This window comes from Schistocerca cancellata, chromosome 7, assembly GCF_023864275.1.
Source record: "Schistocerca cancellata isolate TAMUIC-IGC-003103 chromosome 7, iqSchCanc2.1, whole genome shotgun sequence".
NCBI classification, from domain to species: domain Eukaryota; kingdom Metazoa; phylum Arthropoda; class Insecta; order Orthoptera; family Acrididae; genus Schistocerca; species Schistocerca cancellata.
In genome coordinates this window covers 128,236,076-128,263,112 of record NC_064632.1, presented here as the reverse complement: position 1 = coordinate 128,263,112, position 27,037 = coordinate 128,236,076, and the positions used below count along the sequence as shown (strand labels likewise).

General features: G+C 40.6%; 1 protein-coding gene across 1 annotated transcript in view; it reads left to right on the top strand.

Annotated features, from left to right (window-relative positions):
• LOC126092360 (gastrula zinc finger protein XlCGF57.1-like) overlaps window positions 1-27,037 on the top strand; it is a 128,985-nt gene that overhangs the window by 60,021 nt on the left and 41,927 nt on the right. Inside the window, exons 7-8 of the mRNA XM_049907902.1 lie at window positions 24,355-24,473; window positions 24,557-24,713. Of these exons, the coding sequence (XP_049763859.1) occupies window positions 24,355-24,473; window positions 24,557-24,713 (276 nt within the window). The remainder of the gene's footprint in view (window positions 1-24,354; window positions 24,474-24,556; window positions 24,714-27,037) is intronic.

The window sequence follows — 27,037 nt, the reverse complement described above, 5'->3', positions numbered from 1 at the left end:
CTGATTTTTTTTTTTTTTTAATATTTTCGAACACATTCTAAATTGATTTCTGAATGAATCATAATTTGATTTTTTAATGCATGTATGGTGTACATGATGTCTCTCAGAGGAATCCCGGTCATTGCAGACAAAAGGGGACGGGGCTATAATGAGCTGAGGTGAATAAAGCCGAACGGGTGAATGCCAATCGCTGTCTGGGTGTATGAATGATCAGCTCTTTTATAATTACTAACAAAAGCCATAGATTTAGCCTGCCAGAGAGGAAATAAATGCCAAACAGGAATAACAGATAAGAAAGTTTATGTTTTATCTTCCCAGTGTATCCAAGAAAATTAAATTTTGACAGAAAAGTTTTGGCCTTCATTGCTACACTAGTAAGGGCCAGTTGTACAGACCTAGCCAGCAGCTGTCTAAGTTCTGTTCTGGGAGTAGTGCAGAAAACGCGGTTTATGAACATGTAATAATGCGCAACTGAAGAATAAACGTGGGATAACTAAACCGGTGATTGTTGCAGTGTCTGCCCCGATAGCTGAGTGGTCAGAATGATGGATTGCCATCCAACAGGCCCGGGTTCGATTCCCGGCTGGGTCAGGGATTTTTTCCGATCAGGGACTGGGTATTGTGTTGTCTTCATCATTATTTCATACATATCCGGCGCACAGACAGGTCGCCCAGTGTGGCGTTGAGTGTAATAAGACCTGCACAAAGGCGGCCAGAATTACCCCTTAAGGGGCCTTCTGGCCAATGACACCAAATGCTCATTTCCGTTCATTTCCATTGTTGCGGTGTTAGTGAAGTTAACCAGAGAATGAGTCTTGCACTGTCAGGAATGGTTTCAGAATTAGTGATGAGAAGATTGTTTGTTAGATCAAGCAAGGAGAAGAAACGGGGACATCACACAAATTATGGAAGAATAAGACGATTCCAAATTTATATAAAAATTTCGTACTACTACTTTTAGCTTTCATGCTTGAGAAGCTGGAATGTATGAATGAAATGTGAAACTATTTCCTAACATAAAGCTTTTTGCTTTTAGTAGGCCCATTAGGCATTTGATATTGTTATTGTGTGAATTATATTCTGTCGTGCTATAAAAATGACCATTTGTGCCAAAACAGTCTCGTTTATTTGGTGTGTGTTAAAATTGCTGCAATATTAGACAGGCCTATTTTGTTTCATCTAGCAGACTGTGACAAAATAGACGTAATCAGATTGAGAAATCACACCAGTATTGGGTACTATTTATATTAACAGCTTTCTCAGTGTTAGACAGCATTTTGATTTTTCATATAGCAAAACATTTGATGAACTTTGGTGAGGTAGTACATCCTTTCACAGAAAGGCAAGCATGCCATGTAAAGCTGTAGCAAGATTAGAGAGAAAAAATGCTAGGACCTGAGGATTGAAGAAATGTGTACAGTCTTGCTTGTTTCCTGTCTTTATATATCCTATATTTAATTTTGTCACACAAAACAGCAAGTTATTAGCTAATAGGCAATAAAGAGTGCAAATTTTCGGAAATGTTCCTGTTCTCCCAGTTACAAATAATCCCATCCAGTATTAATTGCAAGTTCTTTTAAGAGGGGCAGGATGTCGAACTGGCTGACTGGGAGCAGGAGAGGCACCACAGGACATTTTAATTCCCACTGTCGTGAATATAGTTTGATGGCATCCATTACAAAATACACGCATTTGAATTCCACAGAGCAAAATACAGTGACGTGCAATAGAAGAATGTTGTGTGAAGAGGGGTGGCACTGCACTTTGGCGCACTTTGACTGAATAACATGTCTTACATTTCCTTGAACATATATGTTTTATGTATCAGGCTGTTCAGAAAGATGTGTACTACAAAATGAACATGTTTTTGAAAAGTCAATTTTTTAAGTTTTTAGCGTCCTATCTGAAACGTTGGGGGGGGGGGGGGGGGGTGGGTGGGTTCGGAAATACCTTAAATCCAGTGCAGGTGCACAGAGCAGTCTGAGTTGTACTAGGGAGGTGGGTAGGGTCCACGTGACCCATGTTTACGTTTAGTGATTTTGCTGTTTCCTTTTCGTTTGCTGCTCTTATGTCAATGTCAAATGAAAACAGAACTGGTTTATGTGGCCAGGAGCTATCAAGTAAATTAAAATACATTCACACAATTACAGAGGGCTATAATGTTATTAGTTTGAGATCTTATTTTATTTTTTCCTTTATGACAGTCAAACATTAAACACCTGGCAAAACAATGAAGTTATTTTTGTCAGTTTGTTAAAGAAATTGTGCTTTTATTGATATTTTCTGCTGAGGCAGTGAATTTATTCAAAACAAAGTGTTTAATTCCACTCTGTTGGCTAGTTTCAACTGTTCGTTGCATTTCAAATGCACGTTTTCGTCTTTTAGCATATATGGCATTAGTCCATAATAAAGAACCAAACTGGATATAATACGGTACTGGTACTCCAAGAAAATTTACATCCTGGAAACCACACTGAAAAGCTTAACATCAATCAGCTCAAGCCCTACTTCATTGGGAATCTGGACATGTGAACGTGTACTCTAGACCGAATTACACATTTTACTATGGTTTACGAAATTCCAATGCACTTGGAGGATCCTCTGATGTCTTGTTTCTTTTATGACATAATGTAAGATCTTTTAATGTTTTACACAAATGATCATACGGGCTTCCTATGTCATCATAGCTGCACAGCTCTCTGGCAACTGGTGAAATGAACCTGTTTCTAACAGGTCATGGGAAAATATTGCGAATGGTCGTTTGAAAAGCATTAAGCCTAGTTTACACGACAACATTGGGTTGCGCCACTCGTTGTGTGGAATGAGTTTCATGCAGTTGCTTTCGTATATGACTGTAGACACGACGAAACCAAAATACACTTCAGTTTCATCATTCTGTGTGTACCTGAGTCTTGTCTGAAATGAAAGTTCTGGCAGCTGCACGTCGCACAAGTTAAGACAGAGTTAGAGCTTGCTGTGTGGAATCGCTGCATAAGAAGAAAATAAGAAACATGTTAGGATTCGTGACTGGAAGAAGAGAAGACGTCAGGTCTTGCTCGGTTGCCTTGTTGAAATAATTTATAGTGGAAGACCCAGGAAGTTCTCTTAATTATCTTAGAATGTCTCCAGATGTGTTCACGTTTTTTTGTAAATAGTGTTAATTATGTGATAAGGAAAAGATACTGTAATGCATGAAGCACTGTCACTAGATCTGAAATTACACATCACATTTCGTGCATTAAAATCAAGAACACTAGGCATGCTAGAAGATGCAGTTTTAGTTGATGATGAGTTTTTCATTAACAGTGATAATTATTAACGTTAACAGCAATAATTATTCAAAGCAAGTCGAATTAAGAAGAGAATGGTTTACAAACTACTGTCTTGAAGATAGATCTGTACAGTGCAAATATTTCAAAATTCAAACATATGTGAATGGGGAGCACTGCTGCAACGTTTTAAATAGATGAATATTGAATAAAGAATGCAGCTTCTTGATTTGTGTACCCTTCCCTCCTGTCAGCAATATTCCTTAAAAAAGAGTCGGCCAACTAGAATGATGGGATTTTAGTCTTGTAGATGCGAGCATTTCCACAGCCAGAATTGTACTTGCTTGTATTTTTTTTAATTAAGTTGTATATTTGCTCCTAATTCAATAAATTTTGCCCTGTAGCTCAGATATTGTGAAACCCTCTATGTTCTCATCGCACATGACTGTCTCAGGAGTAGCAATATGTTGCTTGTTTTTGTAATCAGCATCACTGAAATCCCACAAACACCAATGCAAAGCATAGATATCCAAAAATCGAACATTACTCTCTGTTCCCCACTTCATATTGCAGTTTGTGCAGATGCTATGAACTCACATAACCTCAAAACTCCTGCAACTAGTGTCGCCAAAGTTGGAATATGCCGAAAGCATTTAGTTTCACCATTGAGTTGGGCAAATGCGGGGCATGTTGCCTGCAACCTAGTGTCGTCGTGTAAACTAGGCTTGACTTTCAAAGTGAGTTTCCTTTAACACAAGATGAACTGTGTGCAAGAATGTACGATGAATTTCGTAAATCTTGGAGCATTTGACTCTCGTTTAAAAATCAGCTGTTTGAGGTGAGCCATTTAGAAGAATTTAGAACCCAGAAGATCAGAAATTTATGTCGTCATTAAACATTTTACTGGCACATTTGTGTGATGTATCTTAAAGTATAACATGTGCAAAAAAGATCAACAGTCTATGTGAAAGCTTAGCTTCTCTTGCAGCTTGTTAGTCTGTTGGTAGTGGAGAGCGGGGCGGTAATTACGATGATAATCACTTGCACTCCCATTACTTACTATGAATACTTTTATTCTCGCAACGTATACACAATGCACGTAGCATACAGCGCGTACTACAGAGAACTAATCTGACAAAGATACAGTTGTTCTTGCTGCGGTAGGGTTGCGATATTATTGGGGGGGTAAGCCAGTGGTTTCCTCGTCCTCACAAATCTTAGAGACCAATGTTATATGTGAAAGCTACACTATGTATATTAATTTAAACCATTAATTTTTCCTGTTTGTGTGTTCGCGCTACTTAATAGTGATGTTGCTATTGACTGACTACGTCATGTGTGTCCTATATACTGAATATCCGTTGTCATCGGCTGGCGAGATCATGTGAAATGGGCTGTGACTGGCTTACAAAAGTGCATCGCATCTTGATTTCAATGCTTTGGGAAGTAACTTTCATTGTTTGGTGGAATTCACATTTATACTTTTGTAATACGAAAATATGCAGTGTACATGTTACTGCACATCAAAGATCTTCCCAAAACGTGTCCCCCCCTCCCCCCAGTTTCGTTGTCTAAAGTGCCAAGAAATTCTATGCTGTTCTATAAAACTGTAGCCATTCAAAGAATTGATAACTTTCACAGTTCCGAGGGAAAGTATACTGCCACTTCACACGGAAAAAGTGTATTTTCACCTGGGAGAAAATGTATTTTTAACCGGGAAATCCAGGAATTTTTTTCTCTTGTTCACGTACACATCTTGTTTGTCAATACTGTAAGATTATAAAACTGTTTACCGAAATGAGCTGCTTTTTCCATGCAGAACAACACCAGATAATTATTTGTGATAAATTGTTTTTCAAATTGTACATTATTCAAAATTTCAGTTATTCATGGTGAATGAAGTTTTGAAAGTAATTATTTTTTTTTTGCACCACTCTGTACATATGGTAGTGACTCAGGGTTGAATGGGGTCACCATGTTGCAGAGGCGGTGGAGTGGCGGGTTGTGAAGGTGAAGTGCAAGTTGGGGATGACCAAGAAAACTGTGCTGCAAGACCCGACATATTTTATTCATCTTGGGTTACATGTCAGTGTGCTATGGTGTCCCTAAATACACCCTCTGCAGGCGCATAGTCCACAGACAATGCTGATAATGATGAAAGACTGTGGCGGTGTGATGGCTGATTGACATCTGTGTTCTGCTTTGCTGGCAATGTTTATCCCACTCAGCAGTGCATGCCTGAGTTAGCACTATGTGGCTCTGAGTGAGCAGTGTCAGTGATGCATGCGTCCTCTGAATTCCTGCAGGCGGCTGTGGCTACTGGGTCAAGACCTTGCCCTGGTGTGGAGGGACAGTGGCAGTACTGCCTTGACTGTGAACAACTGCCCTTCAAGGCAGAAGTTTGGTTCTGCCGCGGTCCCGAGGGTTGACTCTCTGTTGTTGCCTAAGTCTGCAGTGGTGGACTTAGAATCATAAGCAGGCTGCTGTCTGGCTCGTAGAGTGCTGGAAACAGACGCGAATCCAATGTCATAGAGGGTGCTGCTTGACTGAGCACTCCTGTTCTAGACTCAGGGGGTATTTATAGTGATTAGTAACACACTTGTCGTGCCATTATGCTGCTTCCAGACACGTGCTACATGTCAGCATCACCAACAATCAGCTACTGTGGTGTTGCTTCAATTTAGTAATGCCAAAAATTTAGCAATGGCATTACAACACAAAGAAAAAATTTCACCCACAAATTCTGCGGTCTGTGTACCATTTGATAGTAATCCATATGAACACTCTTCAATAAATGCTGTTCATGAGACATATGTACACTGCATACAGGATATTTCCTTTCTTTCCACTTTATTGTGTCTCTGTGCCATTTAGGACAACTATTTGTTAAGCAAATGGTGGCTCTATGGTTATTATTTTAGAATGCACATCACTGAGAATTTTGCCTTTAAACTTTTCACTCATTTGTTGAATGTGATGATCCTTGGTACAGTGATTCCATCATGACCCAGTGTTGGCTGTCATGTGAGACAGCCTTCAACTTTCTTTTTCTTTCTAGTACTTTGGCTTTGACCTTCAGCTTCCGTCATCTGTTCATCATGTCTTCAACTTTTCTTATGACTCTCAACTTAATTGATTATGTCATAATTAACATATAACACAAGAAAGGTATTTTAGAGGATGCAGTCATCAATGGCTTGCTCATAGTTCCCCACACCACTGTAGTACTTGGGTGCCATATGATCCAGCCCATCTCACTGCCTGTGTTCCAAATCTGGATACAGCTTACTTGCCGCTATAGTATTCTGCATTGCTGCTTGAGAAAACAAGTTATTCCTGTTAATTGCAGCATCCAAATACAGTCTTAAAATTGACAAATAAATTTTGTCCAAAATGAGAGGTACATCGCAAACAGTAACCAAAATAGTAATTGTATTTATCCTAATGGATCTATGCTCTAAATACATGTTAAACAAGAATTCAAAGAAAACTTGACAGGGAACTATGTTAAGTACTGACAGGCCTGGAGAGGCCTTGAGCATTCTTGTCAAGTGTGGTCTTACCTCCAAGGACCTGCACAGTCTTGTTACACTTCCTTATTGCATATCTGCCAACTCTCCTGAGTTAGGAGGAGACTCTCAATTCTACACTTTTTCTCTGCCTTCCAATTATTCCATTATATCTCCAAAATTTTAGGTAATTGTCCTCAAACCTAACACATTTGTTGTGAAAATCTACCATTTCAGCTTTTTTGGCTAGTGGTCAGAGTTCAGAAGTCCTTCACTCATTAATTGTATTATCTCAATATACGTTTCAAAATTTATAAAAATAAGGAAGTCATGTGCGACCTCTACACCAATTCTTATTTTTCCTCTTTCCCATGCACTTTGTAAAATGTATACTCATGTTGCTCAGTGTTGTGCTCTGTTTGGATCTGCGTATGTATGTTGTCACTGTGCTGAAGTGAAGTTGCTTATTATTCAGCATTATTATTATCAATATAAATCTTTAAAGTGGGGAGGTATGAGTGTTATTTTGTTTTCCCAGATTACTGAAAGACTTTATTTTTGTGTACGTAGTTATTTCACCTGTCTTATCCACTAAAAGGCTTTGTTTTTGAGTACATAGTTATTTCACTTGCCATATTCTCTTTGAAAGACTTTATTTTTGTTTAAGCAGTTATTTCATGTGTCTTATTTGTCATATTCACTGTATTTTGATTTGGCATTTTGTTTTTCATTATGTCAAAAAATATAACTCTTGTTTCCTTGAAGTATGATTTGGAACAGTTTCCGTGCATTATCGAATCTTAGGAAAGGTCCATGTTTGGACTTGGTACTTTTTGCCGATGTAACATTTGTATATCACATGGTGGCAAAAGCAATATTTCCAAAACATGGAAACAAAAAATTACCGAGAAAATGTTGAGTGTAAACAATATAAAAAAACTTGGTATTCAATGTTAAAAGTGAAAGTGATGGAGTGAGAAACACTGAATGCTTATTTAAATTGTTTATTTTAGAACACAATTTGCCAGTCAGTCGTGCTGAGCATGTAAGACACCTGATCAAGAAAATTTTTCCAGATAGCAATATAGCAGCAAAAAAATACAGCTGTGGAAGAACACAAAATGTCACACTTATAGCAGAAATGGTGAAAAAGAAAAAAGCGGTAGCCATAGAAACTTTTGAATGGTTGACCGTTTTCTGTTTAAACAGACTATATTAATGAAGGGGGTTCTAATTTATTTCCTGTAGTTGTTACATTTTAAAATAAGATACCCAAAAAATTGAAAGCAGCTTATTATCTGCCCTTAACTCAAAATGGGATTCCATTGGTATCAACACAGGAACACTTCTTATCACTGTGAAGAGTGTAATATTCCATTCCATAACTGTTTAGCCATATGTTGTGGTAATGCACCAGCAGTGGTTGGAATGAAGAACGGAGTTAAAAGAGTGTTGGAAAACATCCAAACCTAGTACTGATATTTGGGGTATGCTATAGGAAAGGGGTATGGAATCAAAGTTTTCAGTATATCTAGTATTTTCATCGCCATTCTATAGCTTTGTGATGTCATAGGGAAAGACTCACGTAAGTTGTCTGAGGATTATGCCAAAAATGATCTGCAGTTGTTGATCATTCGCGTCTCCCGATTTTTAAAACTGAATCTCCTGACTTTTTGTGTTTGAAGGTTGAAAGTTGGTGTGTATGTTGTCAATCTTCCTTGCTAATGGATGACCTACTGAACACTGATGGCTGCTGTTTACTTCTGTGACGAATACTTTTCTTTTGAAGTATTTTTTTTTCTGTCTAATGGGACACTTGCATTTGTATGAGTCCTTTCTGTTTTTATCTCCTTTTTTCTCCTTGATTCCTTCCTTGCATCCTCTTTTAGACTGCTGTAGTTCGAATATTCCTTGGGTATGTGACCTGTGTTCACTGACTCCCATGTACTTGCTAGTGCTTGTCACCAATTTTTGTAGATGTTTACTTGAATGTCCATTAAGTATGGGTGTATCAGATGTTGTGTTATGTAGAAATAACAGATATTGGCTGTATTATGTGGACCACAAGAACCAATATTTTAAAGAAAGGTCTCATATTGAACACCTTTTGGGCAAAAAAACCCTTTTAGAGTTTCATGTTCATAAAAAACAAAATTCATTGTATATGTTTATTAGTGGTATAAAGGAGACCACTCACTGAATAATGGGAGCAGAATAGCAGAAGTTGTCAACAAGTACACACGAAAGAGAACGAAAACTCACTATCTTTTGGAAAAAATCCCTTGACAAGCTAAAGAACGAATGTGCATGCATGCACACAAGCTGTTGCTGGAGGTAACGATCCAGATGGCATGGGTTGTGAAGCAGCCATTGTGCACAGGAGTGCATTGTGCCACTAGGTGTGCATTGTGCCACTAGGTGCACCACTTCATTCTTGGCCACAGTATGGTGGCGACCATTCATTCTGGAGGACAGCTGGTTGATTGTCATGCTGACATAAAAGGCTGTTGGGCAGTGATTGCAGCAGATTTGGTATACAACATGACTGCTTTCACAGGTGGCATTGCCTCTGATGGGATAGGATAAGCCTGTGTCAGGACGGAAGTAGGAAGTGCTGGTTTGGTGAATTGGGCAGGTCTTCACCTGTCTCTTCCACAAGGACTTGCCCCTGTGGCATTAGGTTGGGAGTGGAAGTGGTGTATGGATGGACCAGGATGTAGAGTAGGTTGCCTGGGCAACAGTATACTACTTTAAGAGCAATGGGAAGGGTCTTGGGTAGGATGTCCCTCATATCCATGTTGTCTTCCAGAAGCTAGCAACTTCTCATATTCTTTTGTCTGGGCCTGTCAATGAGTCAACACTACTACTGTTTGGTGACTGGTCTCCTTTACTCCAATATTACTTACTTATTATAAATATACCTAAAAACAAAGATGATGTGACTTACCAAATGAAAGTGCTGGCAGGTCGACAGACACACAAACGAACACAAACATACACACAAAATTCAAGCTTTCGCAACAAACTGTTGCCTCATCAGGAAAGGAGAGGGAAAGACGAAAGGATGTGGGCAACAGTTTGTTGCGAAAGCTTGAATTTTGTGTGTATGTTTGTGTTCGTTTGTGTGTCTGTCTACCTGCCAGCACTTTCATTTGGTAAGTCACATCATCTTTGTTTTTAGGTATATTTTTCCTACGTGAAATGTTCCTTCTATTACAACCATATCATTAATTTGAACCCAACAATTACTTATTATAAATTTAGAAACGTGTGACATAGTAATAATATGCATGACTTGACCACAAAATATTGTGATAGTCATGTAGCTATGAGTTACCTGTTGATAACCATATATGTACGCTCTACAAAAGCACCTACACCTTAACAGCAACAGATAAAATTATTTTGTAGAGCGGCCATGATGGTAAAATGAGCATCAAGCTATGAATATGTAAAACTTATATAAAAATATGTCTAAAAATAAAGATACAACTAAGAAATCAGTGAAGATATTTAAAAAGGTTAATAGCGTGCTTCTGGGTGTTTGCCAAATTGTGGCTGTTGGTGTTGTGGGGATGGTCTTCACTCCTAGGAGTGATTTGGTGCAGCTCTCCATGCTACTGTATCCTGTGCAAGTATCTTCATCTCCAAATAACTACAATAACCTACACTGTTCTGAATCTGCTTACTGTATTCATTTCTTTGTCTCCCACTACAGTTTCTACTCCCCACACTTCATTGGTGAGTCCTTGATGTCTCAGAATTTCTTTTCTCCCCAGTTCTGTGCAGTACCTCATCATTAGTTACGTGATCTACCCCCTCTAATCATCAGCATTCTTCTGTAACACCACATTTCAAAAGCTTCTGTTCTCTTCTTGTCTAAACGGTTTATCGTCCATGTTTCACTTCCATACATGGCAACACTCTATACAAATACTTTCAGGAAAGACTTCTGACACGTCTATACTTGACGTTAACAAATTTCTCTTCTTCAGAAACGCTTTTCTTACCTTTGACAGTCTACATTCTCTCCACTTTGGCCATCATCAGGTATTTTGCTGCCCAAATAACAAAAAGACATCTACTACTCATTGTCTCATTTCCTAATCTAATTCCCTCAGCAATACCTGATTTAATTCTACTACATATAATGGAATAATGGAATGTAGTCAAATTAAGTCGGGTGATGCTGAGGGAATTAGATTAGGAAATGAGACATTTAAAGTAGTGAAGGAGTTTTGCAATTTGGGGAGCAAAATAACAGATGATAGTCAAAGTAGAGAGGATATAAAATATAGACTGGCAATGGCAAGGAAAGCATTTCTGAAGAAGAGAAATTTGTTAACATCGAGTATAGATATAAGTGTCAGGAAGTCGTTTCTGAAAGTATTTGTATGGAGTGTAGCCATGTATGGAAGTGAAACATGGACAATAACTAGTTTGGACGAGAAGAGAAGCTTTTGAAATGTGGTGCTACAGAAGAATGCTGAAGATTAGATGGGTAGATCACATAACTAATGAGGAGGTATTGAATAGAATTGGGGAGAATAGGAGTTTGTGGCACAACTTGACTAGAAGAAGGGATCGGTTAGTAGGACATGTTCTGAGGCATCAAGGGATCACCAATTTAGTACTGGAAGGCAGCGTGGAGGGTAAAAATCGTAGAGGGAGACCAAGAGATGAATACACTAAGCAGATTCAGAAGGATGTAGGCTGCAGTAGGTACTGGGAGATGAAGAAGCTTGCACAGGATAGAGTAGCATGGAGAGCTGCATCAAACCAGTCTCAGGACTGAAGACCACAACAACAACAACAACAACAGCAACAACTACTCTTATAAGTGCAATCTGGTTTCTGTGTAACTTGTAAATAGCCTTTTGCTCTCTGTATTTTACCCCAGCTACTTTCAGAAAAGAGAGTATTCCAGTTAGCATTTTCAAAAGCTTTCTCTTAAGTCCACAAATGCTATAAACATAGGTCCACTTTTTCTTAACCTATTTTCTGTGAGAATTTGTAGGGTCTGTATTGCCTCGCATGTTCCTACATTTCTCCGGAATCCAAACTTATCTTCTCTGTGGTTGGCTTCTGCCAGTTTCTCCATTCTTCTGTAAATAACGTGTTAGTATTTTGCATCCAAGACTTCTTCAATGGATAGTTCACCTGTCAGCACCTGCTTTGTTTGGGATTGGAATTACGATATTCTTCTTGAAGTATGAGGGTACTTCGCCTGTGACATACATCTTGCACACTAGATGGAAAAGTTTTGTCATGGCTGGCTCTCAGAAAGCTATCAGTAGTTCTGAAGGAGTGTCGTCTACTCCTGAAGTCTTGTTTCAACTTGGGTCTTTCAGTGCTCTGTCAAATTCTTCACACAGTATCATGTCCCCCTTTTCATCTTCATCTACATCCTCTTCCATTTCCATAATATTGCCCTAAAGTACATCACCCATGTGTACACCCTCTATATACTCCTTCCATCTTTCCCATCTTTGCTTAGAACTGGTTTTCCATCTGAGCTCTTGGTATTCATACAGCTGCTTCTGTTTTCTCCAAAAGCCTCTTTAAGTTTCCTAGAGACAATATCTGTCTTTCCACTAGTCATACATGTTTCTAACTCCTGACATTTGTCCTCTAGCCATTCGTGCTTGCCAATTTGCACTTTGTGTCGATCTCTTTTTTTTGACACTTGTATTCGCTTTCACATGCTTCATTTACTGCATTTTTATTTCTCCTTTCATCAGTTAATTAAGTTCAATATCTCCTGTATTATCCAGGCGTTTCTACTAGACCTTGTTTTTTTTTTACGTATTTGATCCTGTGCTGTATTAACTATTTCATCTCTCAAAGCCACCGATTTGTCTTCTACTGTGTGCCTTTTCCCTCTTCAAATCAGTTGTTACCTTGTGTTTGCTCTGAAACTCTCAACAACCTCTGCATCTTCCAACTTTATCAGGTCTCACCTTCTAAATTTCGTACCTTTTTGCAGTTTCTGCAGTTTTAGTCTATTGGTTTAATTTAATGTGCAGTATTTAGATGACAGACTCAACCGTTTTTGTGAGGTACTGTGAGTTTTTCTGGTAAGTGTACTCACGTTGTGGACTCCAACCAGACTGTGAACTATTGTTGAACTTGCAACCTATATACGGCCACCTTTGACTCTCAGCATCCTTTGATATTCTTTCGTTTTTTGGAGCTCACACTTCTGTTCAGTGGAACGCAACGTCCCTCAGTTCTTTCCAACTCTGGTGAATTTGGTGGCTGATGAGATTGTAATAAATTGATTGTCGCACTGCAAGTAGTATTTAAATTGAAACCACTGTCCGTGTTTATTAGTTTTCTGAAATCCTTATTTCAATAGACTCTTTAATTATACTGCCCTACAAACTTTACATTTGCATCACGATACTGGTCTTACAGTATATCATTTCATAATTGTAATCAAGAGAGTGTTTGATGACAGCTGATTTGCTTGGTGGTTATTGTCGAGTATGTTGCCAATGTTCCTTGTATCTCTCCTTGACTGTTCTAATAGTCTGTCCCATGTAAGACATGCCACATTCACATGGAATACGCCCCCTTCCCCCCAAAGGCTTGCCACTCTTTGGCGAGTCCGTGCTTGGCTTCCGCGGGTCCCTAGCCTTAGTAACATCTTTTCCCTTCTGTGCTGCATGTCTGTCCTTTTGCTATTCCTTTTCCCCTCCCTTGGGGAACATGTCTGGGGTGTTTTTGGGAATATGTTCCGCATTTTACAATCTCAACACAGTTTTTCCTTTTTTCCTTTCTTCTTTTACTTTCTCCTATCCTTCCTTTGCTTCTGCGTTTGAAGCTCCTCTTTTTCTTCTTCCTCCCTGTGCCCTCCTGAAGGCTGGCTCACATGTCTGACACTTAACAGGTGATTGCGTAATGCATAATTCCCAGCCCCGCGTCGACAGGTAGGGTTCGCATGTGACCCTGGAACAGGCCAGGCCCAGAGAGAGGTATTGCCTGGATCCCTATTCTGTACCGTTCATACCGATCAGTGCAGTAGGTTAACGTCAGTAGTTACGTCATTTTTGGTTCTTTATCCGAAGTTCGTATTCAGTAAGCTTCTGAAATCTGCCACTGATCGTTCTTCCTGCCAATTTTTCGACAATTGTACCGAGAGGTTTTGGATTTCAGTATGGCCCTCTCGTGTGGTTTATTTACACCTAGAATTTGTTATTTTAAACATATTGAGCAGTTTTAGCTTCGGAATTAGTGATGGTGTCACTGAAGAATCACAAGGGTGCATCCAGATGGAAAGTGAGCTCATAACAGATTATTTACCTTTGTTAGAAATGTGGTTTGTATTGTTACTGTGAATGATCATAACATAAAAAAATAGTTTTGGTCAACATTCTCACAAAATACTTGCTATTTTTGTGTAATTAAGAGTTTAAAAGGCCATTAAATTTCAAACGGTTGGCTCTGCTTACATACATCACGTGAGTGATAGCTGAAATGACTAGTGACTTCATGTACTTTTTCTGCAAATGGTTTCCTTATTAATTATCAAAACACATTTAAAACTTTTAAGTAACAGTGCAAAGGAATTTTGTGAAGCCTGATACAGGAAACCTCCCAAAATTTCATGCATATACGGCTCACGCCATCATTCGTCAATGAAGTCAGCCTGCATCTTTCAGGAGTGTTACGTGGAATATAGCACCAAAGGTATGCGAGTTGTAATAGTGAAGTTGATAACGTAACAAACTGCTGTCTCAAAGGTCGTAGATTCTCATACCCCGTGATACCAAAACATTTTATTTCCCTCTTCGTGTTTGTAACACATTCTGAGACTTCGTTCATAGTCAAAGTTAAGCATTTTTCTGAAATATTTGTTGTTATTTACACATAAGAGTGTACCTTCTCAGTAATGAATATCTTTGATTTTGTGACTTACATTTGTTTAAGAAATGAATGATGAAAGCGCTGTGCGTGAAACAACTGACAGTGAAATTTATATTTTTTCTTGTGACATATAATTCACCATTCTTTCTGGATACCTAGCGATTACCAAGAGTGTGGTCAGACAGAAATCTAACTAAGATCACATCTTAAATTACTGCAAATGAAACTAGCAGCAAGCGTCTTTGTACTCTAGCTTGTCACAAGTATTTATCTGTGATCGAATCCTTAACAACAGTGGACAGAGTTGAAAGATTCCCGCCACAATATTTTCAGATTGTAGCACCATATATGAAACTTTTTGATTCATCAGACGTGTGTTATAAACTAAATGAATTTCTATAGCTGCACTCGCCACATGCTCTTGAAAAGTCAATTTTTTAAATTTTGTTTTTATGAACCAAATTGTTGATTTATCATATAGACAAGTAGGCTGCTTCATCATTTGGATCTCTAGAAGCGAGTTACAACCACATTCTATGCGTCTTTTTATTCTTTGACACTCTCTTAAACAATTTTTCGAGTTCATGGAGATGTGTTCTGTCTATGCAACTAACAGAAGGCAGTTCGTATCTTGCCATACATGTTTCACTTCTCTTATTTGTGAAGCACATTCCAAAACGTTACATCGAAAACAAAATGTTGATGTGAATGAGAATAAAATGACATAATGTGACATTTATGATAGTTTCCAGAACACAATCAATAATTTATCACTATAATGCATTCATGGAAGCACATGGTCAGCGAAATTTGAACAGTATTACATACTCTAACCACACTTTTCACCACTGTGAAGAATAGTGTGCCTGTGTCGGCTGCTAGCTGCTTCGTTTTCATGCTGCTGTGGCGCTGCAGTGTGCATGCGTGGATCTGAAGCATATTGCTTTTGGTTGGTTGGCGCGAGGAGAACTGGCCACAGCATTTTTGGTTCTTTAGGACCATTCGACATCACATCTGAAATGCTTACAGAATAATGTTGGGGCTCTCCTTTGAAAACAAGACTGTTCGGTGCGCTTGCATACCGAGCCAATCGGCAAAATGGCAGAGAGATACAGAACAGGGTCCCTGAGCTGCTACCTTTCCAAATTGTCGATTGGTCCATCTGTCAGGTGTTCAGCAGGTGTGACCTGAGATGTGAACAATCACTTAAGATGGGTGAGCCTCTCTGATGGGGGACTCCTTGTTGGGAGGAGCGCACCATCGGAGATCTGGCATCATGAGATATTTTCTCACAATGAGCCAATCATCATCTTCGCAGTCCACATCTACAACATAAAATGGAATGAAGATCCCAATTCAAAGACCCTCTCAGCTGCACCACGGTTTCTTGTGGTTTCGCATACTGGAGGCGGTCAGTCCTTTGCAATGGTAAATCCATTTCTTATTCAGGAAGGTATTGATGCAATTGCCGGTGCTGTGAAATCCTGCTCTCACTTACGCAATGGCAATTTGCTTTTGTAGACTACTTCTGATTCTCTAGCACAACAACTGTTTGCCACTTTGCTTCTCCATGGCTATCCTGCTTGTGTTGAGGCCCACAGAATCCTGAATTCTTCTTGTGTTTTTTTTTTTTTTTTATTTTTTTTTTATTTTTACACTAGGCTGCTTGATGGTCTGATTGTCGAATTGAAATGTACCTCCCAGATTAGGGTGTCATTTCCATCCATTGCGTGATGAAAAAGGGAGATGCATCCTTAGTGCCCACATGCACTCTTTTTGTCGTCTTTGGTAGAGTGGTGCTTCCGTCCAAGATCAAAGTAGGGTATGAAGTTATCATAGGTCGACCGTACATTCTGAACCCAATGTGCTGCTACCAGTGCCATCATTTAAACCACAACCAGATGTCTTGTCGATGCCTGACCAAATGTGTAACCTGTGGTAGGGGTGCGCAAGAGGGTGATTGTCTGCCTCCTTCTACCCGCTGTATTGATTGCAGTAGTGACCATGCTGCCTCCTCTTGAGATTGTCCCGTGTATCTCGATGAGCAGACAATCCGGGAGATCTGGGTAAAGGAAAAAATGCCTTACCCGGCTGCTAGCAAGTTACTGGCTAGTCGCAAACAGTGTGTTCTACCATCTGGCACTTACAGTACTGTTCTTGCTCCATGAAGAACATGGCCACGTGGACATGCGACATCAAATTCAGCACTGTGTTTGTGAAATCGCCCAGTGTCATGGTAGCATTGCTGTGTCCTCCTCCAGCTTTGCAACAAGCCATCAAACATTTGACTCCCGGGACAAAGTCACCTGCTACACAATCGGCAGACCAAAAAGGACAGAAGGAATACTTTTACAAAGACTACCTACGTCCCTCCAGCCAACAAACATCTGAGTCTTCCTCAGCCAACCGGAAAGGCTTCAGGAAGTCAAACAAAGGCAAATGGTCTTCTCCTTCGCCAACTTGGAGATCTTTTTTGACAGTGTCGCTACTTGATACTCTTGCCTAACATACCTCCATGTTGCTGGTGCGCATCGCCAACCATTTTTCTGCCATGCACTCTGCAGATCGACAGAAGGAGAATGCGATGCCTCTGTAGATCTGATGGAGCAGGAGCCTCCAGCCTCTGTGCCCTGTAGTAGTGAGTCTTTGAAGGCTGGCACTTGGCAGCCGCCGAGGTGACACCCCTTCCATTTTTTTTCCACTCGCCGTTCCTCATTATGACTCTCCTTCAGTGGAATGTTTGTGGATTTTGATCAAACAAAGAGGATTTATGACTGGTCTTAGAATCACAGCATCTGATTGTTCTCTGCTCTCAGGAAATAAAATTGCGTTCTCATGACTGCTTTGAGCTCTTGAATTGTTTCCTGATCCATTTTGATATTCACCCCAAGGATGGCATTCCATCTCATGGGGAGTCACGCTGCTCACACGGGATGACATTTATAGTCAAGCCATCTCCCAGACTACCCACCTTCAAGCAGTTGCATTTTGCATTTTCCTTCCTCATTTGACCTTTTCCCTTTGTACTGTTTACATTCCTCCATCATTTGATGTTACCAGGGCAGACTTCCTCCAGCTTATTGGGCAGCTACCTCTTTCTGCTGGGTTTTCCTGGAACCTGTCCAAGCGGTGCCCTCTTCGCTGATCTTATCATTGAACTTAACCTCTTCTGCCTTAACACAGGAGCATCCATGTTTCTCTCAGACTCCATGCACATCTATTCCCATTTTGACCTATCCTTCTGCAATGCCCAGCTTGCCCACTGTCTTCAGTGATCTGTTCTCTCTGATCCACACTCGATCAACCATTTCCAGTGTGCTATCCGTTTGCTGACTCCTACCCCACATATCTGCACACCCAGATGGCAGCTTATTAAGGCCTACTGGAGGCTTTTCTTGTCCCTGGCGATATTTGATGAACAAGATTGCTCCAGTTGTGATGAGCAGGTAGAATATCTTACAAACATTATCTTTACCACTACAGAATGTGCCATTACTCGCACTTCCTCTTTACCATGCCATGTCCCAGTCCCCTTTGTGGATTGAGGCATGCTGTGACACAATTTGTGTGCAGAGATGTGCTCCCTCGAATTTTTAACCATCGTCCCATGATGGCAAACTGCATTCATTATAAACAGTTGCGTGCAAAGTATCGTCGCGTTCTTTGGGATAGCAAAAAAGCTAGCCGGGTTTCATTCAGTAGTTCTTTTAACAGTTCCACTCCCTCTTCCGTCGTGTGGACCAACCTCCTGTAACTCTCTGGGACAAGATCCATTCCTGAATTTCTGGTCTGACGGTATTTGATGATGTCATAGTGGACCTAATTGCTATCTCCAACACCTTGGGTCACCATTTTGCAGAGATTTCGAGCTCCTCCCTCTATGACCTTGCCTTCCTCCATCGAAAACGAGCAGAGGAGACTCGGGCGATATCCTTCTCTTCTCAGAATCATGAGTGCTACAATGCCACCTTTACTATGAGGGAGCTAGATCATGCTCTCACTTCATCCTGACCCTCCGCCCCAGGGGCAGTCGATGTTTACATTCTGATGTTGCAGCACCTTTCTCTTGTGGACAAGCACTTTCTACTTCATGCGTACAGTAGCATCTGCACAGAGGGCATGTTTCACAGATGCTGGCGTGAAGCCACTGTCATACCCATACCTAAGCCCCGGAAGGACAAACCCCCTCCTAGCTACTACCCCATTTCTCTCACCATGATTCATGCCTGGCTGGTATGGTGGCTCGAGTCTTGCAGTTTGCTAACCACTGCAGAGTGTGGTTTTTGAGCGTGCTGTTCTGCAGTTGACCCCCCGACTGTTGCTGTGTTCTTCGATTTGGACAAAGCCTGCAACATCTGCTGAAGGACTGGTACCCACTGTAATATCTACACATGGGGTTTCTGAGGCCGCATGTTTCATTTCCTTGAGGAATTTGTAAAAGACCGAGTTTCCAAGGTACGTGTGGATTCTGCTTTGTCTGACACCTTTATCCAGGAAAACAGTGTTCCTTAGGATTCTGTCCAGAGCTTTGTCCTCTTTGCTATGGCCATTAACCCTGTGATGGCCTGTCTCCCGCTGGGCATCTCCGGCTCCCTTTTTGTTCATGGTTTTGCCATGTATTGCAGTTCTCTATGGACTTGTCTCATTGAGTGGTGTCTTCAGCAATGTCTCAATTGTCTTTACTTATGGAGTATCGACAACGGCTTTTGTTTTTCCACTGAAAAAACTGTTTGTATGAATTTCTGGCTGCGCGGTTGGTTTCTTCCATCATCTTTACCTCTTGGGCCTGTAGCTCTTCTGTTCATTGAAACTACGAAATTCCTGGGGCTCATGCTCGATAGGAAACTTTCCTGGTCCTCCCACATCTCTTACCAAGCAGCCTGCTGTATGCGATCCCTCAGTGGTACTTCCTGGGGAGCAGATCAATCCACCCTCCTGCATTTGTACCGGTCCTTTGTCCATTCGAAACTAGACTATGGGTGTTTCGTTCATGCATCTGCACGTGCGTCCCTCTTACACTGTCTCAATACTACTCACCATCATGGCATCCATTTGGCCACTGGCATCTTTTACACTAGCCTGGTTGAGTGCCTGTATGCAGAAGCTGTTGAACTACTGCTGTCTTACCACAGTGACTTTCTCCTCAGCAGATATGCAAGACTGTGGTGTCTCGTATGCTTTTCTCATGGGCGCTGACGTTTTTCAGTATTGGCTTCCATAACACTGCTCAGTGTCCACAGTATAGCTCTTCACCCTGTATCAAGCCACACAGTACATCTGGCAACACAGGCTTTTCAATAGGGTCATCTACTCATTCTCTCAGTGCCCTTCAAAGCGTCTGTGAGCTGTACACCATCCATCCCTTAGTGCAATGGGTCCAGGAAAGTTGTCATTTGCTCACTCTTGATGGGCCACTGTGATGTTTATGTGGGTTCCTGATCATGTCGGTCTGACAGGAAATGAGGCTGTTGACACTGCCGCCAAGGCTGCAGTCCTCGTACTTCAGCCTGCTAGTTCTTACATTCCCTCTAATGATCCCTGTGTTGCCATATGTCAACAGGTGGTGTCACTTTGGCATCACCACTGGTCCTCCCTTTATGGGAACAAGCTCTGGGTTATTAAACCTCTCCCAGCGGCTTGGAAAACCTCCTCTCAGCCCGACGAGATAATTTTAGATAGGTTGCATATCGGGCACTGTCTTTTTAGCCACCACCATTTGTTAAGTGGTGCTCCCCCACCACTTTGTGCTCATTGGCTCAGCCTTAGATGGTCAGCCTTTTCCTGACGGAATGCCCTTTTTTTAACCACTTACGTTGTTATTTGTGTTTGCCTTCTGAGTTATCAACGGTTTTATTGAATAACACATGGGCTTTTGACCACGTTTTACTTTTTAACCGTCTTAGCAATATGGCGAAGCCCATTTAATTTTTAATTCAGGACCTCCGTTTCTGTATGGCCTATTTTATAGACCTTTCTCCACGTCCATGTTTATAGCTGTCTCCTCCTCTGTCGATTGGGATTAACGTGTTGTCATTTTTAACTCCTCTCTTTGTCTTCGTGTTCTACAGTTTTGACATGGGAGCGTATGACCCTAGTTGGTTTTGCACCCTAAAACAAAACAAAGCACAACACATGGAATGTGATACACACCAAGCTTTCAGAGACCTGGATCATCTTTAAATTTACAAAGAATAATTTTTATCTTAGTTAAAGGGAACAAAAGACACTGGATGCCATGTTTCGATAGAGGTGTACTGTCTATCAGGATAGGTGAGGAAAGATGTAAGGAACATCAGCGACATACCCATCTAAAACAACAAATCAAATTGGCTGCCACTGAGCACCACATCAAATTTAGCCTTGAAAGGAAATATGGTGAGACCAATATTGTGGTCCATATACAAAGTTTCTGGATTCGCGTAATTTAGGAGTCTCAAAATAAAGAGGTCAAGAGGTCAGGAAAACAGTGTGTGTGTGTGTGTGTGTGTGTGTGTGTGTGTGTGTGTTGGAAGTCAAAATGGGCTGTAAATCTAGTTGTCCATCTTACCAGTACTATAAACAATAAACATGACTGTAAATGAAGCTGAATATTAAAATTAAAAAAAGATCATAATAAATTGTATATTTTGTGAAAAATATGGATTTTAAAGTAACCGAATAGACGGATTTAGAGCAATTAATCTTAAAACTTTAAATGCTAAATGTGCTACATAAATCATATACGAGGGTTGACTGAAAAGTAATGCCTCCACCTTCGTAACTCTTCAACAGTTGGCAGTGTTGGTGTGTGGCAGGCACTGGCTTGTTTTGTAGCCTCTTCTCTACAACTCCAGTTGGCACGAAGCCTTAGCATTGAACGGTTGTGTTGTTATCGTGTAAAGTATGGAACCCTGCTTGGACGGTTGGTCAGTGCAATTTAAGCAACATGCAGTCACTGAATTCTTGACAGCAGCAGGTGTCACCCCACAAGAGACTCATCGGAGAATGACAGCAGTTTATAGTCATTGAGTTGATGTGGGTGTTGTGTGTCATTGGGCAAGTAAGTGTAAAGATGTTGAGGCGGGAACATCTGACCTATGTGACAAACAAAGAGTGGATATCCTGTGACAACAACCACCGTGTTCACAAGCTAAATGTTGACAGATTGATTCAGCGTGATCGTCGTATCACTCAGAGAGAAATCAGAAGCACAATCGGCATTTCACGAGAACATGTGGGTCACATTATTGCTTTGCTTGGCTTTTGAAAGATCTGTACATGCTGGGTACCCCAGATGCTGACTCCTGAAATGAAAGCACACAGACTTGAAATTTGCCAGGAACTCCTCTCGCTTTATGAGAATGAAGGTGATGCTTTTCTCCATTCAATTGTGACAGGAGACAAAACGGGGGTACACCATTACGACCCATAGACGGAATGTCAGTCTATGGAATTTCAACACAAAGACTCGCCCCAGAAAAAGAAGTTCAAGACACAGCTCTCAACTGGAAAGATCATGGCCACAGTGTTCTGGGATGCAGATAGTGTTATCCATGTTGATTTCCTTGATTGTGAACAACAGTAAATTCAGAGCATTACATCACAATGCTGCGAACTCTGAAACACGGCTACCAAGGGTCCGAAAGGACAAGGGAAATCTTTTCCTGTGGCATGATAGTGCCAAACCACACACTTCACGTGCCACCACAGCAGAACTTCAGAGACTGAATCTCACCACCATACGGCATCATCCATACAGTCCAGATTTAGCACCGTCTGGCTTCCACCTGTTCCCAATAATGAAAGACTATCAATGGGGACATCATTATGCTTCTGATGAAGATGTTGAGAGAACTGTGGGACTGTGGTTGAGGAAACAGAATGTTGACTTCTTCCACGACGCCATCAGAAAACTTGTTTGTCATTGGCAGAAATGTATCCAATTGGCTGGTGACCATGTGGAAATGTGAATATTGGTACTTAAAGATCACATTCTAAGGATTATTTCTGTGTTTCATTTATTAAAATATTACCATCCAAACCCAATTAATGAAAGTGGAGGCATTACTTTTCATTCAACCCTCATACAATATAATTAAACAACTTCTTATTCAGTTCTTATAAAGCTTCTCTTTCTTTATATACTTGGAGATATCTAGTGAATCTTGGCAGTTTTTTGATTATTTCAGTATACTCAAAACATAAGAATGTACTTAGTATACGGTCCAGTAACATTAATGTGACCACCACCTATGTTCAATGTCGAAGTGTAGTAAACACTCACAGATGTCATGTGGCAGTACTAAAAGTGGTAGGTGTATAAAGTATGTTGTGGAGGATGAGGGAATCAGGGCAGTCATTGTTATAATGCAGAACTGAAGCAATTTATGTGATGTCCTATCACATCGGCTTTTGGGCCAAGGTTTGGAAGCATTTCTGAAACAGTTAAGTCTGTAAACTGTTCCCATGCTGCCAAGGTTATAGTATACCATGGATGGCAAAATAGCACTATCCAGACCTGGTGCCGAGGCAACCTTGGTGCACCACAGACCATAGATGACAGCGGTGAATGACAGCTGCAGAGATGTGTACAGGCAGCTGTTGAGCAGCTAACTGCCCAGGTGCACCAAGAGGCTACAAACGGTTTCTCCTCAGTGACCATTCAGCGTATGTTGCTGTGTGTGAGCCTACGCAGCAGGCACTTCGTTCATGCACCCATGCTGACTGCTTTTCATCGGTGTCCAAGGCTGCAATTTGCACACCAATACCGCAACTGTACATCCACTGAGTGGCGACAGGTGGCCTTTCCAAATGGATCACGTTTTATGCCCCACCAGACAGATGGTACAAACACTTTCACGATTGTCGGAAGGTTCCAGACTGGAGGAGGGAGTTTTATGGTCTGGGGGATGTTTTTGTGATATTCCCTGGGAGATCTCGTGATTCTGGAAGGCATAATGGATCAGCACAAGTATGCATGTTGCCTTGGGGACCATGTATGTTACTATGTGCGTGTGTTTTCCCTTGGCACAATGGCATTTACCAGCAGGACAATGCAATGTGTCACATCTCGCAGTATGTGTGCTTGGTTTGAAGACCACGTGAGTTTACCATACTCCCTTGCCTACCAAACTTGCTGGATTCAAATCAAATTGAGAATCTTTGTGCCCACATCGATTGAGCTGTTCATGCCATGGATCCTCAACTGAGAAACCTGGTGCAGCCTGCCATGGCACTACAGTTGGCATGCCTCCACATCCATTTCTGTACCTTACAGAACCTCATTGACACACTTCCTGCACATCTTTCAGTGGTCTGCACTGAAAAAGGTGGCTGTTCGGGCATTTGACAGGTGGCCACATTAATGTGACTGGAATGTGTATACCAAATCAGTATTTGGTCATTTCTGATGGTTCATTTGCTGAACCATTTTTGGAAACTGGTTTTTACTTTAATCAGTTGAAATAGGATGATCCAGACAAAGAATTAGGGACAGCTGTTTGGTGTTATTACTGTAAATCACATCTGGGAAAGTAATTCAGATTCACATGTAAAAGAAAAACTTATAAATGATAGCAGTGACATTCACTAACCACAATTTCATATTTGACTGAATGTTTACAGCTACTATTTTGATTTGACTTGTAATGGCAGTTAATGCAGAATCTTTATCAGAAATATGTATGTCATGAAGAGAAAACATTATGTTTATTTCTTTTGTTTGACAGGTCTGAAACCCTACTCATGTACACGGTGTCAGAAAACATTTAGTAGAAAATATCATTTAGAGAGACACGTTTCACAAACGGGCTGTGATGGGAAGTCAAGGACTAATTTTCCATGTCAGGTAATTGTAGTTGACCTAAACTTTGTATTTATTTATCATATCGCGTTATAAGTTTCTTTACAATTTTTATGTCTATTACTCAGGTGTGTGGGCGAATGTTCAGCCGCAAAGATAATTTGAGGCAGCATCTACGTGCTCATGCAGGTCAGGTGATACGCAAGAAGACTTACACTTGTGAACATTGTCATAGAGAGTTCCAGGGTGCTACACTCTTGCAGGTTCATTTGAGGACCCATACAGGTTAGTAAAGTAATTTGAAATTTGTGTGTTCAAATTTCTATTAAGATCTTGCCCATAACTTCAATGTCTTCCTTTCTATATGAGATAAGAATATTTGAAGAAATATTCCAACCAGATGTGTTAACTGTGTAGACAATAAAATAATTTCTAACCATTGGATAATATTATATCTAAAATATAACTAAAGGACCTTCTTGTGTATTACAAAAATGCTGTATCAGACATGTGTGATTCTTAAAAATTTATGAATCTGTAATACATTTTTGATAAATACCTCTCATCAGAAACACCATGCTTTATGGCACCATTATGATTTTCAGTTTTGACAATTAACTTGTCACTTTTCATTCGATTTACAGTGAATGTCTGTGCATGCGCATTGATAGTCCCTCACTTGTATTTAAGGATTAAATCATGTTAGCATTAACACTACTGACAGTCATCTGTAAAATTACAAGAAGGTGGCAGAATGTTGTTTAATTTACAGTTAATTTGGTTATTGTTTTGGAAACGGAACCTGTATTTACTTACTATTCACACATTATGTAAATGTTTACTAGACTAATGGGTAAACATTATGCTTGGCTGCAATTTTCTTACATTGAAACTTTCCTATATACAACAGTATCACCTGTGAACAGTGTTCTGAAGCTTTCAGAGGCTCATTTATGTATTTCATGTACAGTAACATACTTAAAACACTCCTTAATGGTACACCCGAAATTACTGTTATATATGAAGATGTTACTCCATTCTAAGGTGCTGCAGTCATGGACTGTGCGGCTGGTCCCGGCGGAGGTTCGAGTCCTCCCTCGGGCATGGGTGTGTGTTTTTGTCCTTATGATAATTTAGTTTAAGTAGTGTGTAAGCTTAGGGACTGATGAACTTAGCAGTTAAGTCCCATAAGATTTCACACACACTTTTTTTTTTTGTTACTCCATTAAGAACAACATTTTCATGTCTGTGAGGGCATCCTGAATTCAGTCACAAAGCTGATCCAGTGTTTCATAAGCTGTTGTATTGTTCACTAGGCCACAATGTGAAACTACGTCTATATCTTCTGGAAGCCGAGGAATGTGGGATCAACAACCCACAAACACACACACGATAGCACAACTGACACTCAAATGAATACTGTCTCTGGCCACTGGAGACAGTGGTCATTTGTGTGTTACTTGTGCTTGTGTGAATATATAGTTATAATAGAAGGAAACATTCCACGTAAAAACAAAGATGATGTGACTTACCAAATGAAAGTGCTGGCAGGTCGACAGACACATAAACGAACACAAACATACACACAAAATTCAAGCTTTCGCAACAAACTGTTGCCTCATCAGGAAAGAGGGAAGGAGAGGGAAAGATGAAAGGATGTGGGTTTTAAGGGAGAGGGTAAGGAGTCATTCCAGTCCCGGGAGCGGAAAGACTTACCTTAGGGGGAAAAAAGGACGGGTATACACTCGCACACACACACATATCCATCCACACATATACAGACACAAGCAGACATATGGGTAAACATTATGCTTGGCTGCAATTTTCTTACATTGAAACTTTCCTATATACAACAGTATCACATGTGAACAGTGTTCTGAAGCTAAATAACTAAAGGACCTTCTTGTGTATTACAAAAATGCCGTATCAGACATGTGTGATTCTTAAAAATTTATGAATCTGTAATACATTTTTGATAAATACCTCTCATCAGAAACACCATGCTTTATGGCACCATTATGATTTTCAGTTTTGACAATTAACTTGTCACTTTTCATTTGATTTACAGTGAATGTCTGTGCATGCGCATTGATAGTCCAAAAAAGCACACAAACATACACACAAAATTTCGAGCTTTCACAACCCCCGGTTGCTTCGTCAGGAAAGAGGGAAGGAGAGGCATGAAAGGATGTGGGTTTTAAGGGAGAGGGTAAGGAGTCATTCCAATCCCGGGAGCGGAAAGACTTACCTTAGGGGGAGAAAAGGACAGGTATACACTCGCACACACACACACATATCCATCCACACATATACAGACACAAGCAGACATATTTAAAGGCAAAGAGTTTGGCCAGAGATGGCAGTCGAGGCAGAAGTGCAGAGGCAAAGATGTTGTTGAATGACAGGTGAGGTATGAGTGGCGGCAACTTGAAATTAGTGGAGATTAAGGCCTGGTGGATAACAGGAAGAGAGGATATATTGAAGGGCAAGTTCCCATCTCCGGAGTTCGGATAGGTTGGTGTTAGTGGGAAGTATCCAGATAACCCGGACGGTGTAACACTGTGCCAAGATGAACTGGCCGTGCACCAAGGCATGTTTAACCACAGGGT